General features: G+C 36.4%; 1 protein-coding gene across 5 annotated transcripts in view; it reads left to right on the forward strand.

Moving 5' to 3' along the window:
* ints1 (integrator complex subunit 1) overlaps positions 1-10841 on the forward strand; it is a 33745-nt gene extending 22904 nt beyond the window's left edge. For 3 of the 5 annotated variants that reach the window (XM_056261678.1, XM_056261681.1, XM_056261679.1), the window contains 10 exons: positions 852-981; positions 1086-1219; positions 2405-2597; positions 2844-2965; positions 7200-7309; positions 7399-7515; positions 9367-9437; positions 9531-9622; positions 9710-9819; positions 10498-10841. In XM_056261678.1, the coding sequence (XP_056117653.1) occupies positions 852-981; positions 1086-1219; positions 2405-2597; positions 2844-2965; positions 7200-7309; positions 7399-7515; positions 9367-9437; positions 9531-9622; positions 9710-9819; positions 10498-10613 (1195 nt within the window). In that variant the 3' untranslated portion in view covers positions 10614-10841. The remainder of the gene's footprint in view (positions 1-851; positions 982-1085; positions 1220-2404; positions 2598-2843; positions 2966-7199; positions 7310-7398; positions 7516-9366; positions 9438-9530; positions 9623-9709; positions 9820-10497) is intronic. The other 2 variants (XM_056261680.1, XM_056261682.1) reach the window with 1 other exon arrangement.
* Positions 10842-16539: the final 5698 nt, after the last annotated feature.

The following is a 16539-nucleotide window of genomic DNA, read 5'->3' on the forward strand; positions in this document are numbered from 1 at the left end:
CAATACAATTATTATTAATATACTATAATTATTATATCATCAATATAAGTATGCATGAAGCAATTATGACGTCATGGTTTTGGACATGAAATACGAAATACTTTTGGAAAGCTGTCCTGCTGTGTGACATGCTTTTCTCGGTATTATAAACAGTATTTTGTGAATTAAATTAAGAAATATAATAGTTGTTAAAAAGTCAAAACACTATTTTTTTTAATAAATAATTATAATAATTGTTAAAATTACCCAAAAATGTAATATAATTAATATGTATTATACTTGTGTATTTAATACATAGTTGTCAATAATAATAATTAGTATTCATATTCAATATAAAAAATACATGAAGTTATGTCATAATTAATTTAGAAAGTTTTCCTGCTGTGTGGCATGCTATTCTTCGTCTAAAAGTATTTTTAATAGTATTTTGCTTATCTGTTAATAACAATAATAGATGTTTAATATAATTATCATTATAATATTTATATTTTAAGAATATTTTGATAATATAACCATTCTAATTGTTATTGCTTATTTAATAGTGGTTTTTAAATTATTTCAATTATAATTCATCTCTAATAGTATAGTTTTATGCATTAAAAAAGTATGTCTTCAAAGGGAACTTGTGGAGGCAGAAGTGATCAAAAATGGTGTAAAACTAAAAATAAAAAGAAGCCAGTCACAGGACCTTACACATTCATGTATATTTTAGCCTATACTCTTGATGTTGAAATTTTTTTTTTCATGTGTTAAGTACCCTTCTATGTACTTGACATTACTCATAGAGCCTCTCCTGGAACCATCTGATTTTTTTGCTTCTTATTTATTGTTTTCATGTGTGATATTTCCAGTATAATGAGTAAGAGGTGTCAGACGCTGCTGCTGCAGATCTACCTGCACTTCCCAGAGGTCATCCAGCACATCCGCCTACCAGAGGCCACCCTGAGTGCTGAGGGGGCAGCAGATGGCAGCACCTGCAAGGTAACCGCTGCAGCTTGGGACACCTCATGCCATGAGTTTCCTCTTAACAGCAGCTGAAAGACTAATACTCTGTTTATTTTCTGTGTTTATATGTGCACCTTCAGCTGGATGTTCTCGTGCATCGTCTCATCACTCTGCTAGCTGACACAGGAGACTCCAAATCAGCCGAGAACCGTGTGTCTGATGCCAATCTGGCCTGCAGGAAACTGGCCGTATCTCATCCGGTGCTTCTGCTCAGGTTTACTATGCAACAATTTTCTGTTCAGTCAAGTATTATATAATTGATTAATATTATTTTCCCTGCTCGCACAGCCTTGGTCATGTAGAAAAGTCATTTCTGAAATGGAGAAAATTATTACATTTAGATAAAAAAAAAAAAAAAAATGAAAACATTGTTTTAAAACATGTGGAAAAATTCTTCACATGCTTAAAGAGTTGGTTCACCCAAAAATGAAAATTCTGTCAGTAATTACTCACCCTAATGTCGTTCCAAACCCTTAAGACCTTCATTCATCTTCGTAACACAAATTAAAGGAACACTCCGACTTTTTGGGACTTTAGCCTATTCACCTTATCCCCCAGAGTTAGATAAGTTCATACATACCTTTTTCATCTCCGTGCGTGCTATAAGTCTGTTTGACGCACCCACCGCTAGCCTAGCTTAGCACAAAGACTGGATGTAAATGGTTGCAGCTAGCATACTAATCCAAATAAGTTACAAAATAGTGCAAACATTTTCCTATTTACATGTTGGGATTTGTATAGTCACAGAGTGTACAAAAAACAAAGTCACATGAGACACAGACATATTTTAACAGTATAAATACTGGGAACTATATTCTCTGAAGGCGAAGCACTGCTACTTGGGCGGAGTAATAACCGCAGCACCTGAGACTCTGGGGGATAAGGTGAATAGGCTAAAGTCCCAAAAAGTCGGAGTTTTCCTTTAAGATATTTTTGATGAAATCCGATGGTTTGGGGAGGGGGAGGGGGAGGGGGAGGGGGGAGGGAGGGGGGAGGGGGGGGGGGCTCCATTGATAGCTATTTAATTAACACTTTGAAGGCCCAAAAAGGTAGGAAAGACATCGTTAAAATAGTCCATGTGACTACAGTGGTTCAACCTTAGCGACGAGAATACCTTTTGTGCGCCAAAAAAACAAAAAAATCGACTTTATTTTGTAATTTCTTCTCTTCTGTATCAGTCTCCGACGCACGTTCAGGAGAGCACCACGACGCATGCGCGTGGTGATGACACACGAGCTGGCGTTCTGACATATGACCTACAAGCAGAGGAAGACGCACGCGAGGTCACGCATGCGTCGTGGTGCTCTCGTGAATGCGCGTCGGACAGTAAAATAAAAATAGTGACATTTATTAAGAAAGTAAATAGGGTTTACACACTAGAGCTGTTTGTGTTTTTCAGACACCTGTCCATGATCGCTGCACTCCTGCATGGGCGCATCCATCTGAACCTGCATGAGATCAGACAGCAGACCCATCTGACCTTCTTCGGTGATGTTCTGGCTGTCCTGGAGCTGCTGCAGCCGCTGGTTTTCCTCTCTGACCACCAGAGGGCACTGCAGGACTGTCTGCTGTCCTTTATCAAAGTACTGCAGGTATAAAGACCTCCTCTTGTAATGTACTATGCTGCACCACAGTTATCACTTCTTCTATTTAATATGCCATTAAGTTAAATACATAGTGACATTTAATTTTTGATAATGAAAATGTTCTTAGCACTATTGCAATCTCAAACTAATCTGCTAAATGAATATTAGTTTGTCATAATGAAACTGTACAAGCTAATTGGAAAGAATCTTGTGGGAATATTTTTTCAGCATTTTCATGTAACCTTCTTGCAGAACTTCAGAAGATCATCCCGTATGCCGATCATAAACAAATTTGTGCAGTTCATCCAAAAATACATAACCCATGATGCAGCATCCGCTGTGCCTTTCCTTCAGAAACACTCAGATGTGCTACAGTAAGAGCTTTTTTTTGGGGTTCACATCACTCTTTTCTGCTTCAGCAAATACTCACAGTTGGGTTTGGGCATTGTTTTAGATAATATTTGATCTATTCCGATTCCCATTCTAATGATCGATTCCGAGTTTTAGGTAAATAAACGTATTTATCAAACTTATTTATTCTGTCTTTTTGCAAGCTGCACCTGAATACCATGATATCAGTAGCCTACAGAATTAAAATTTAGGTTGGGTAGATTCTGGGTCTTAGCGCTAATTTGATAAACATTTTGTAAGCTTTATATTCTAATCACTGAACATTTGACACATTTTTGGCACATCCTTGCATTATTCTGGCTGAAGGTGACGCTCTAATGTTGATTGACGGGCACGCATAGAATGCTATCTTAGTGTTGCCTTAATGTAGTTTTTATTACCTCCGAATGTTATTTTAAAATTTTACAAGTTGTCGAGGAATTTTGGTGAGGAAAATAAAGTAATTTCTAATCTCATAACAAACATAAAGCAAACACAACAAAACTATATAAAGGCTATTCACATGGGCACATTTAAACTTGTATTAATCTGATACGAAGAATAGACATGGCGACTAGTTACTGACCTGATGCAGACTAATATAAACATAGCTAAAGCGGGTTAACCCCTTAAGTGTCACGGGCCCACCGGTGGGCCCAAATTCTTTACATTTTTAAAACAGTAATATCCTATACTAAACCTAAACTAATCTTGACAAACTATATATCATTTGAAAGCTTACAATCTCTAGTTTCCATATTTGGTGATTGATTTTCAAAATAAATTACAGAGGAGCCGTAATTTATCAATTTGCAACAATAATATTTTCATACTCTTAGACCTTTATTTTGAAATAGTGATGAACATGAAAAATCATGAAAGAAGGGTAGAAACCTCAGTTTGTTTTCATTCCAAGAGTTCAAAAGATAGCATCCATTCAATTATTAAAAAAAAAAAAGGTCTGAATTTTTTTTTTATATAAAGAAAAAAATTATATGATGTGGCAGGAAGCTAAAACGCACATGCGTGTTCTTTTTATGTTTCTTAGAGGTTGAAATCATATCAAAATCTGCCAAACTTCTCATATTACTTCTGAATAGGATGTCTACTTCATAAATTGTATGAAAATTGTGGAAATAATGGTTCATATCACTCAAAACACATATGGAAATGGAGGCGCCCTTATATGGGCAGTGATGGAGTCTGGTTGTCATCTAGTGAAAAAGTTTGGTACTGCGCCCAAACAAAATCTTACTGAAAGCTCATTTTTTGAGATATCAACCTACAATTTGAAACACAACTTGTTCAGATTTTTGGCTTTGATTTTTTTGCAGTTTTAGAGTCGCCCAGGTTTTGAAAATATATATTTTATATAAAATATGAATAATTAAAAATTTTACATTGTACATTTTCATAAACACAAACTTCTATAACTTTTTTTCTGTTTCACTTTCTTAATTTATTTCACTTCTACAAGAATCTGCCAAATGTCTTCTTTAAAACAAGACCAATCTTACGTCTATATTCCAAAGCATTCTTGAATTACAACCATTTAAGTTCGAAATGTGCATTTTCATGTATATTCAAAAAAAGGGGGGTGACACTTAAAGGGTTAATATCGTCTTGGTCTGGAGTGAGGTTTGAGGTAAGGTAACATGAACATAAGCGGGGCAGTTTGAAATCTGAGTGAGGGGAACTTAAATGTTTTTAATGTTTGTAAACATTTTGTTAGTACTGGTATTTTACATTATTTTTGAATGTAATAGCCTTATATATTGCCTAATTTATCAAAAAAATTCTCTCAACAATGATGTGACATACTCGGGTGCAACTTATTTTCTAAAAGGTAAATTATAAAATTGTGCTGTATTATAAAAAAGTGTTTTTACAGGGGAACATTTGCACCAATAAAGGCCAATTCACACCTCACAGACAAATGCCAACAAACACCAACAAATAATTGGCTTTTGAATTTTATGAAAAATATGTTGACACTGCCACAACAGACACCAACAAACACGGATTGAACATGGTCAGCCAGGTGAAAACAAACCCTGACCAACAGCATTGATCAGACAAAACCCAACTTTTGGTGGGTTGGTGTTTGTCTGTGCGGTGTGAATTGGCCTTATGACAAGCATATTGTCTTCATTACTCACCCACTTTTTGGGGCCAGGGGCCCCTTAAAGGGTAGAACATTTTCCAGGGACCCAGGGAAAATTATAACATCATTATGGAAAATGTTCTACCCTTTAAGGAGTCCCTGGCCCCGAAAAGTTTGAGAACCCCTGGCCTAAAGAACACTTGCACAATAACATTTTGCTTATGGTTTTCACAAAAATACAACAGACTGAACAAGAAATTGAAATTAGTGTAATCAAATGTAAAATAACACTGCATAGTTTTCTTTTTTTTATAAATAAAATATAGACGAATCCTTAATAAAGCTACAAAAGTTGTTCAGTCAAGATTTATTTTGTTCTTTAATTAAGATTAAGGACACAGACGACAAAGGAGTTACAAAGGTAACTCTGTAACAAAGGAGTTGATCATAGATTTTAATAAAAAGGGAATTGTAGTTCCACCCTCAAATATAAACGGGGTAGTGGTAGAGCGGGTCACAACATACACATATTTGGGTGTTGAAATAGATAATAAACTGACTTTTAATGAATGTGCACAAAATAAGTCCAAAAGGTTGCAGAAGAGGATGTTTTTTTTAAGGAAACTTAACCATTTTAGAATAGACAACTGTATTCTTCAGATGTTTTACAAAGCTCTCTTGCAGAGTGTCTTATCTTTCGGTCTTATTTGTGCCTTTGGTAACATGCACATTAAAGATCAGAATAAATTGCAACGAATCGTCAAAACAGCCAGCAAGATCATTGGAGTTGATCAAGTATCTGTAGCCCAATTGTACAATGACCTTAGTCTTAAAAAGACAGAACAAATTATAAATGATTCAACCCACCCTCTTCATCAGAATTTCTTAAGAAGTAACAGGTCAAGTGGTAGACTACTGCAAAGGAAAATTAGGACCACAAGGTACAGCAATTATTTTGTGCCTACAGCAATTAGACTGTACATTAATCAGCTAGCATTTAGCTAGTTTATTTATTCACACATGCTTGTCATGTTTCTATAATGTTTGTTGTTTTGTCCGTATTGTCTGTTTTTTTCTTCTTATGTTTTAATGTTTAAATGTTTTAATGCTTTTGTATTTATTGCTTTTGTGTTTATATTTGTATGCAGCAGGTTTTTTAACAGTGGAGCGTGTAATGGTGACCACATGAATTTCCTACTTGTGGATAATAAAGTTTACCTTGACAGCAGGGTTATTATGCTGCTGCCACTTTAAGACAAAATGCACAGATCCAATATACTGATACAAATGCGCTTTCTTTCTCAATTGTTTGCGTTCACTTTTGGGGTTCTCAGCTCTGGCCCTCAAGGTCCACTTTCCTGCAGAGTTTTTTTTTCAAACCCTAATCAAAACACACCTGAACAAGCTGATCAAGTTCTTTAGGATTACTAGAAAGCTACAGGCAGTTGAGTTTGATCAGGGTTGGAGCTAAACTCTACCGGAAAGAGTTGAGAACCCCTGACTCAAGACAAAACATATTGCATTTACAAGGATATTTTTGAATAATTTAGTGTGTATTTGTCTGTTTAAGCGCAAGAAGACATGAAAGAGAACTCAATGGGCTATATGCACGCATAACTTCCGCGTTTGATGCAAGGATGCTCTTGCGTTTCCGGTTGGGGATATTTAAAGCGGAGGAAAACAGAGGAAACTGGGATTATGGCAGAGTCTTCAAAATGTACTGTCCTCTCGTCTTTAAAACGAAACTTTAATACGTTTAGATGTGATTTTATATATAGTTGTGTTTATTTAATATAATAAACAAAGAAGCATAAACAAAAATGAGGGGTGTCTGTTTTTGTGACTAACGTTTCTTTAGTATAGCAATAGAGTATAAAAACCAATATAAATTCTCGGTATAGCATTGGACTCTACGATCGGCGGAAGTAATCCAGCATCCTTAGACCTTCACCGGAAATACCGCCGTGCATAGAGCCCATTCAGTATTCACGCTCTATATTCTGTGCGCCCGCTTTAAAGGTGTGCTCACAGTAAACAGTGGGAATTTACTTTCTTTTTGTAACTTATTTGTCTTGATTTAAAGAGTTTCCTTGTGTTTTTTTTCTCTCTCTCAGGGGACTATCCACTGAGAATCCAGACCTGGTGCAGCTCAAATCTTTGCTCGCTGGACTTACTCTGCCTGTGAGGTCTGGTTCCTCTGAGAGCGCTGCTGAGGACAGAGACGGTAGGGGCTCCAACACCTCACATCACAGGAGACAGAGTAACATGTGAGATGATCTTCACGAAGCCTGTCTCCCACTCTTTGTATTTCAGCAGAGGATTCGTCCTCAGGCTCCCTCTCTTTGGTCAACATCTCAGCCTCCATGCCTCTGACTGCAGCCGACATGACTAAATGCCTGAAGAAGATCTCCAAAGGAGAAGCAATTGAGGGTGAGAGAAATAAAACTGTTTCCAGACTACTTCCTGATACAATGTTCTTTAGCGGGGCTAACTTAAGATAGATAGGTCCATAGTAAACCAGTGCATGTTCTTCATCTTTTTATTTTATTTTTTATTTTGTGGCATATATTAAATAAAAATTGTTTAAATAAAAAAACTTTAATTAAAAGTAAATGTGCTATAGTGAGCAGAGAGTACTACACTAATGTTGGAAGCTCAAAGACAGTGTTTTTCAAAATAAAAAGGTTATCAAAGGTAATTCAATTAATAAAAAATGATAACAAACTCATTAAAATTTAGAAAGTTATGCAATCATTTTCTTATTATTATTTATAATTCCATCAATATTTATTATAACATCATTAAAATATAAATCTAAACATACAAAAAATAATATATATATATATTATATATATATATATGAATCCTTCCTTCAAAACTACAGTACTGTACAGCATTTGTACATTTTGTACAAGTGCCTAAAACTTTTCAAAGTGAGGATGATTTCAAAAATAATGTCATAAATAGATTTTATTTATCAATTAACTTCTATTAACTAAATCAAATCAATATCTGAAGAGTTTGGTTCCAAAACGCGATAAACGCCATTTTGAAAAAAAATTAGTTGCTGCAAAAATCAGTATTGTCTGTCTGGTTGGTATTGAAAAGTCAATGTTTAATTTTAAGTAAAATGCGATATCCGCTGTGTTATTCTGTCATGTTTTCTCCCTTTCTTTCCAAACCGCGAGAAACGCCAGTCTCCCTTCTCTGCAGAATGCGATATATCCGCTCTCAACCAATCACAACGCACCATTCCACGCAATGTAAACAGTAACGGAAGCGCTTTAAATACACCCGGCTTCCTAGTTTTTCTTATCTATTTTGTACTTTTCGATCAACAAACAAACAAAAAAATGAATAATTTTGAGGCATTGATGAACCTGTGGTTGTTTCTGCGGTGGGTAAGAAACGCAAGGCATCGAAATCGAATCATTTACGTGAGGAGATTAAGAAGATGAGGCACTCGGGAGGAGGAAAAATGTTTTCAATCTTCTTTACAGTTCTTAATAAAAATATTATACTAATAAACTTACGTTGTTGTGTATTTTCAACAGTTTCAATATGAAAAAAAAAACTTTTATATTGATTCAATGGATTAATTGCATTTTGATTTTTTTTTTTAATGGATTTATTGCATTTTGGGGAAAAAAATAATCCGTTTTTATAATAAATCTTTGAAAATCAAAACCTGGATTTTAATTTTTTTTTGTTATTATGACCTACAAATGCTATGTGAAAGTTTGAAACGGAAAATAGTGGTTTTTATCTTTCCACTTTCTTGGTAAAGAAAACACATTTTTACTCAAATTAATCTAAATGGATTTATTGCGTTTTGGAACCAAACTCTTCATTTGGTGTGACCACCCTTTGCGTTTTTTCGGGAGCTTTCCAGGAATGTTTCTTCAAGCGTCTTGGAGAAGTTGCTGCAGTTCTTTTGGATTTAGTCTGTCTCAGTTTTTTCTGTTTCTTCATGTAATCACAGATAGACTCGATGATGGTGAGATCAGATCTCTTTGTGGATATCTGTTTTCAGACTCCTTGTGCATACAAAAATCTCACTGGATTTAATATTGAATATATAATATTGCAATCAATGGCAAACTGTGACGCACTACATTAAAATATATAAATAACTGGCTCAAAACCTTTTTTGGGGGGGTGAAAAATACTAGCGTGCCTAAGATTTTGCACAGTACTGTGTGTGTATGTATATATATTATAAATATATATATAGTTTAGATTGAATGTATTCAATTATGTGCTGTTTTTCTTTTGTTCTAGATGTGTTTGACGGGTTGACTGAAGTGGATGAGAAATCCAAAAGAAATCCAGAAATCATTCAGTATTTTGTTGTAAGTACATTGCAAAATTGTACACAAAATTGCAAAAATGGACAAACATGAGCAAGATTCAACAAGTACAACCAACTTGTCATGTATTATCAGAATGATCTTCAGAGGTTGATGAGTTCCCCTGAGGAAGTGTGCCGCAACATGGCGTTCAGTCTGGCCCTGCGGTGCATCCAGAACATCCCCAGGTGAGATGCCTGCAGGGAAGTGTGTTACATATATTAAATCGAAATGTCATGTGCAAATACACTCACCATTACCTTTGTTAACTCTAGTATGGCTGCTGAATTCCTGCCAACGTTCATGTACTGTCTGGGCAGCGGCAACTTTGATGTAGTGCAGACGGCCCTGAGGAACCTGCCTGAATATGTGCTGCTCTGTCAAGGTACACAAATAGACGATGACCGTATTCATTAAGAAACCACTATAATTGTTTTTGTTGTTGTTGTTGTAATAATTATCATTTTTTGCAGGTTCAAAACGATTTTAAGCTCTATTGGCAGCATTTGTCACATGCTGTTGATTACCTTGAAAAATGTTTGACTCACCCCTCAGTTATTGACATATACGTTATTTAAAAACACTTACAGTGGAAGTCTTAAGGCACGTTCAAACCAAGAATGACAACTATAAAGGTAGCGGTAACTATAGTAGTGTCCACACCAACAGACGATATTGTTCTGTTTATTATAACCGCACGCTTCAGATTTGCCGTCTACCCCTTTAAATGCTCAAGCTCTTTAAAGCAGGAAGGATTCTGATTGGCTGTCAATGATCAGCTGAAAAAAACCTCATTCTTAAAGTGATTCCAACGATATCGTTCCCCTGTGCAGTTATCGTTACAGTTTTGATGTGGACTCTGCTATTCTTTTATATTTAGAAGCATTTTTAAGCACTTTTAAAACGATATCTTTATCGTTATCATTATCGTCCTTGGTGTGAACGGGCCTGTAATTTGGGTATGTGTGTGTAAATCTGTGATAATGGACTGCATGCTGCCATGGATGTTGTTATTAGTGCTCAACTTTAATTTAAGGAAATATCTCTGTTTTGTGTTTCCCAGAACATGCTGATATTCTCCTCCATAAGGCATTTTTAGTGGGCATCTACGGTCAGATTGACACCAGTTCCATGATAGCAGAATCCATGAAGGTCTTACGCATGGAGGCAACGACATAGATGTCACTTTAAACATGTTAGTACACAGTTTCGCTTTAAGTCAGAAGTGTCATGCACTGTTGATCCTGTTCAGATATAGCATTCCACGTTCACATTTCTTGAAATGCCTCAAATAATGCAAAGTAATTTAGTAATATTCATGTCTGCTGGGAGTAAAGCCTGTCATAATTAGTTTTGTCTTCTGCTTTGAATAATAAAACTATGACTTGTAGAAATGCTCAAATTGTTTTTAGTTTTGTTTTACTTCGTTTCCCTCTCTATTTCTCTTTTTTTTTGTAACACTTCATTGTAAAATAACTCTTTCCATAGCAGTATAGGGGAAGGCTGTGATCTTTCTCCTTTGCATGATTGCAAATGAGTGAGTCTGTGCTTTTTGCCCCCTCCTTCACATTTGATCCCTGACAGATCTCAGCTATGCTGTGAATGCTGTGATGGAAAGTCTATTTGCCATGAAAGTGCAAGTTGTTCTTGTCCAGTGTCACAGATTTCATCTGTATGGAGACGAGAAGAGAGAACAGCGCGCCGGCATGCCGGTGAGAGCCGATCTCAGCCACGGCTAAATTAACCGTGGCGGTAATTGTTCAATCACACAGACCGAAGATCCCTGTCTGAAGAGTGCATGAGGGCAGGCTCTTCAGAGCCCGGTCTGAGAGTGAGTGTGCGGGTGTCTGGTTACACTGGGGTCTGTGGAAGCGGGTTATCTGTGTTTTGTAGAGGGCGATCGGTGGACATGCCCGCACTGGTGGCTGGAGGACTGACAGGCTCTCAGCGAGCGCGGCAAAGTCCGCCTGATGAAAGGTGTGTTCAGTTTCATGCTCTCTGCTCTGCTTTTAACATGTCATAGAAGAGATGAAGATTCACAAATTCCACTTATTTGTTTTTAACTCTGCCTGGTATTTTCCACAAATAGGGTACAGGAAGGTTCCTCCCTCCCACATCCACTTAAGAACAGTGTACATTTACAGCTAAATTAGTTACATGTGAGTTTGGCATGTACAGGAGGATTATTAGTATTAACAGACAAACATTTGCCTAACTCATGCAGGCTTTCTGGGTCTTAAAAAGGCCTTAGTCTTAATTCACTCTTACTCAAATGAAGGCCTTTAAAGGGTCTTAAATTAGAGCGAAAAAAATTTGTGATTTTTAATCGTGTTTTCTGATACAAATATCTAAACATCTTGAAATCAATATGCATTTACTTGAGATGCAAATGTAAAATGAAGTCTTGAAAAACTGAACAAAATTAAGTGAGTTTATGGTTAAAACAAATCAAATATCTGAGTTGTGAAAACTTTATTTTAAATTAAGTTGATTTTTCTAAGCCCATTGGTAGATATTTGTTCTTGTTTTAATCTTAAACTCACTTCAGTTTGGCCAATTTCTCAGACTTCATATTTTATGTCATTTTGTATCTCAAGTAAATGTATCATTTAAGAATCTTTAGATATTTGACAAAAATACTGAGGAAGAACATCACTTTTTTTTGCAGTGCGATCAGAAAGTACAGTAAACGTTATTTCCATAATCTAATGGTTAAGAGCAGATTCAAGCTACTTTTTTGTAAAAAAAAAAAAAGTTACAGATATCTTTTGGAAGTCTTATTTCCAAGCTCTGAAATGTTGCTAACATAACTCATTGTGTTTCTCTACACTACATTTAGAAAACATATCGATGTATTGTTTTCTCTTTACTTTCCTAAATTTAACCTACAGAAACCCTGCTGTTGTAGCAAGTGCCAAAATTCGTAAAGTAGAGAAAATGTGACATTAATAAATGCTAAAATGCTATTTAATAATGACAGACAAATGAAATAGAATTACAGTAAAATAGAAGTCTTATGCAATAGATACGTCTGAATTGGTAAGTAATATTGTGAAGTATTATTGGGTTTCACTTTATTTCGATAGTCCACTTTAGATATTCTACTGACTATAAGTAACTTTTCAACTATATGTCATCTAACTGTCATTAGAGTATTAGTAGACTGTTAGGTTAGGGTTCGGGTTAGGAGAATAAGTTGACTTGGAGTTGCCAAGTTACTTATAGTCAGTGGAGTGTCTGTTGGAGGACCAACAAAATAAAGAGTTAGCAGATATTAAGCAGACAGTCTACTAATACTCTAATGACAGGTAGTTGACATGTAGCTGCAAAGTTACTTATAGTTATAGTTATTAATATACTCATTATTCCAGTGTTCAGTGTCACATGATCCTTCAGAAATAATTATTATATGCTGATTTAATGCTCAAGAAACATTTTTTCTTATTATCAATGTTGAAAACAGCGGTGCTGCCAATTTGTGTGGAACATTTTGTGATAGATTTTTTTCAGGATTATTTGATGAATAGAAAGTTCACAAGAACAGAATTATTTCAAAATATATTTCTTTTTTTAGAATTATTTCTTTACTCTCACTTTTGACCAGTTTAATGCATACTTGATAAATAAAAGTATTTATCTTACTATTATTAGTATTGGTATTAAAAATCTTACTGACCTTTTTTATTTTTGAACTATAGTGTATAACTACCCTTAATTAATAATTACGGGACATTTAATAAGGGTCTTACCCTCAGGGTCTCACTTTAAATTTGCATTGTAATAATAAAAAAATGTAAAGTTTAAAATGATATGCTAAATGAAATAAATGTCCGCAAGTCAACAAAGTAGTTAACAAATTGACATAACCTTTCATTTAACAAATAAAAGCACAGATCACTTTTACCTGATGACCGTTTTTAAGCGTATAAGCTTATCAATTACAAACCATAATTTGATCTGAAACCATCTCATTCCACCGGGTAAAAGCTTATTTTAGGCATTTTTGTTTTGACTTTTGTTTTGTTGTTTTCAAATTGCAAACCTTATTGAAAACAAATAGAAACAAGGTTGACAGTCAACATTTAATAAAGGATAAGCATCTCCTTTCATCGACTTGGAAAAAAATGTAGGCCCTATGTTTTACTCTAATCATACAAAGTGCCATCCCTTTGATTTGTTGTGCCAAAGAAAATTGCTGCCATTCATCTTAACCTTCACATTCTGTGATAAATTAGGCAAGAAAACACCTTACTGTCAGTTAATTGTCAGAACACTTGTTCAAATTTGTACTTTTTTGATTTGTGCGTAAAGGGTAGATGTCATAATTGTCTTTTCTGTGTTATGACTACTTAACGCTAATTTCCTTGGAGATGCTGTAGTCTATACACCATCATTTGTCTTGTGTTGGATGTGCTTGATCAGTCTTAATTGCACCTGTAAGGTGTCACGTAGCACAGGTTCCTTTCAGAAGAGCTGTTAGTGGAGTTTCATCGGCTCAAGACGCCATAACTGGCTGTGCTTTTGGTCAGATTCCCAGGCTGGCTCGCGCTGGGGCGGAACGGAGATGAGTGACAGCATGGGTGAGGTGTGACTGTGATGAGCCACTGACACATCGATAACCACAAACCTTTTCATCAGGCATGCCCTCGCTGCTCCGTAAAACAGCTGCACTGCAGTGTGTTGTGTGTTTTAACTTTGTTATAGTTTTTGTCAGGTATATGATGGTTCTCTGCTCCTGTAGCTCTAAAGTACACTCTTAAAAACAAAGATTCCAAAAAGGGTGTTTCCACCGCGGTGTCACAGAAGAACCATTTTTGGTTCCTCCAAACGAACCTTTTCAGTGGGAGAATTTTTTTTTTTTTTTACTGTGAAGAAACTTTTAATAATCTAAAGAACCCTTTTCAGCTATAAAGAACAGAATGGAAGGGTTCTATAGATTTTTAAGCTTCTTCATGAACATGCTAAACATTTTCTTAAGCTCTAACTTCACTTTTCGTACCCTAATGGTCCCAACAACACTGTTTTCAACTAAAATGAACACTTTTTGGTGTTCATTTACACGACTATGGCGTTTAGGGGGGCCTGAAAATGCAAACTTTTGAAAACAGGTTTCAAAGTGCATTGAAAACGGTAGCGTTATCGTCTCCATGTAAACTTCAAAAACACAAACTTGTGAAAACGGTGACGTCATGCGCATGCACATTACGTGTTCAGTCCCAAGGGGGTAATCCATCAACCGGAAGTTGAAGCCGGCCGGGTGCCGCCATCTTGTAGCAGAACTTCACTTGCGTTAGCAATTCCATTGACTCCCATTCATTTTGGCGTCACTTTGACAGCGAATAACTTTACATCTGAGGCGTTTAAAGACTCCATTTGTCCATTATCTATTTCTAAAGAAACACGACAATGTATAAAGGGCTCCATTATGGCCCTGTAGAAACAGTTTTTGTCAAAATAGGCAAACGATTGCGTCATAACCACTCGACTCTGTCGCGTTGTACAGAAATTACCGTACAGACAGGAGGAGAAGCTCGCAGGCAATCGGGGGGACGTCCCGTCAAGGGAGAAGCCCATAGATAATGAGTCCATAAAAGCAACGGAATTCTAACTCCTGCTCACTCACGCCAAATAACTCTTTGCTCAAGTTCCCCGTCTCTGCAAGATTAACGTTGGCAATTTTCACGCACAGCTACTAGAAGAGTAACGTCTGTCAGACAGGTTGCTCACGTCATCAAGCTAAGTTTGAGTCGGTTTGAGTCTGCGCGTCAGGAACGGAAGTGCTCAAAAATCGCTAAAAATGGGCTTCAACTGTCTCAACTGAGTTCCAATGAGATGGCTCTGTCCACTGTCTATAGGCGCGTAGTGTTTCTTTACAAAGTGACATCGCCAACTACTGGCCTGGCATGAATAATATAGCGTTTTTAATCGTTTTCACCGACGTATCCGTGTGAACGGGGATTGTTTTGACGATGTTGTCCCACTCTGTAACAAATTCCCAAACTTTTATTGTTGTGGCAGAAACTCTTTTTAACCATGATTTAATTAATTGTGCTGGTATAGCAACATCTCCACAAGTACCAGCAGGTGACCACTAATAAATGTAGAGAGCCACAGTGGAGCAGAGAGGAGTGAAGCACTGCTTGTGTCTCACCTTTGGGAGGGACAGAGATGTGCCAGTACCTGCCTGTGCACACCTGTCGGCTCTGTGTTCCTCAACAGCTCCTTCGCTTAGATCATCTCCTCTTCCTCCACGCATGAGTTGTGCCTGGCTAGCGTGGAAAAAATGTGGACCGGCTCTCGCCTCCCTTTTCCCTTGCGCTTTGAAGTGTAAAGTGTGATTGCTTTTGGATCGCGGCCGCTCCCCTTGAAGGTTTTGACATGAAAAGCAGCCTGGGCTCTCAGGTTTATCCCATTGCCAGTGATCCAGGACTAAAGCAATCAGCTCACTGCCTGGGAGATACAGTTACCAAAGATGACTAAAATATTCTTACCTATATATCAGTTTTTGTTGAGAATCACATGGTGATTTTTGTTTGAGTAGGTAAGATTACATTTTTTGGTTGCAATTGGCTCACCATAATAACCAGAAGCCATATCATGACTAATATAGTCTGGTATTTGTAAAGCATGTTTAATGAAGGGAACGACATCCTGTTGTAACTTTAGTGACTCAAATAATGGATACATTTTCACTTGCACTTTGGATTTGTATGAGTACAACAGCAGTTTTGTCTGTAAATTAAGGCATTTTCCCATGACTCGGGGACAGTCATCCATCATGTTTAGTGTTTCAGGTGTTGTGTATTCTTAAGTGTCACTCCAATGAGTATTAATGTTATTATGCATTGTTCCAAGAGCCTGTGCTGGCATATCCTCAGGAGAATTTGATCGCTTCAAAGCTGATATCAGAGGCTGTGGTTTGATATACGATGCAAAGGACACCAAGACTGCATTTATTTGGTTAAAAAATACTAACGTTTTTCTATTTGAGTATATTTTAAAATGTAATTTATTCCTGTCATTTTTATTACTCCAGTCTTCAGTGTCACATTATCCTTCAGAAATCATTCTAAAATTATGATATAATGCTCAAGAAACATTTCTG

Source organism: Rhinichthys klamathensis, unplaced genomic scaffold, assembly GCF_029890125.1.
Source record: "Rhinichthys klamathensis goyatoka isolate OS25496 unplaced genomic scaffold, OSU_Roscu_1.1 h1tg000184l_1, whole genome shotgun sequence".
Lineage (NCBI taxonomy): Eukaryota > Metazoa > Chordata > Actinopteri > Cypriniformes > Leuciscidae > Rhinichthys > Rhinichthys klamathensis.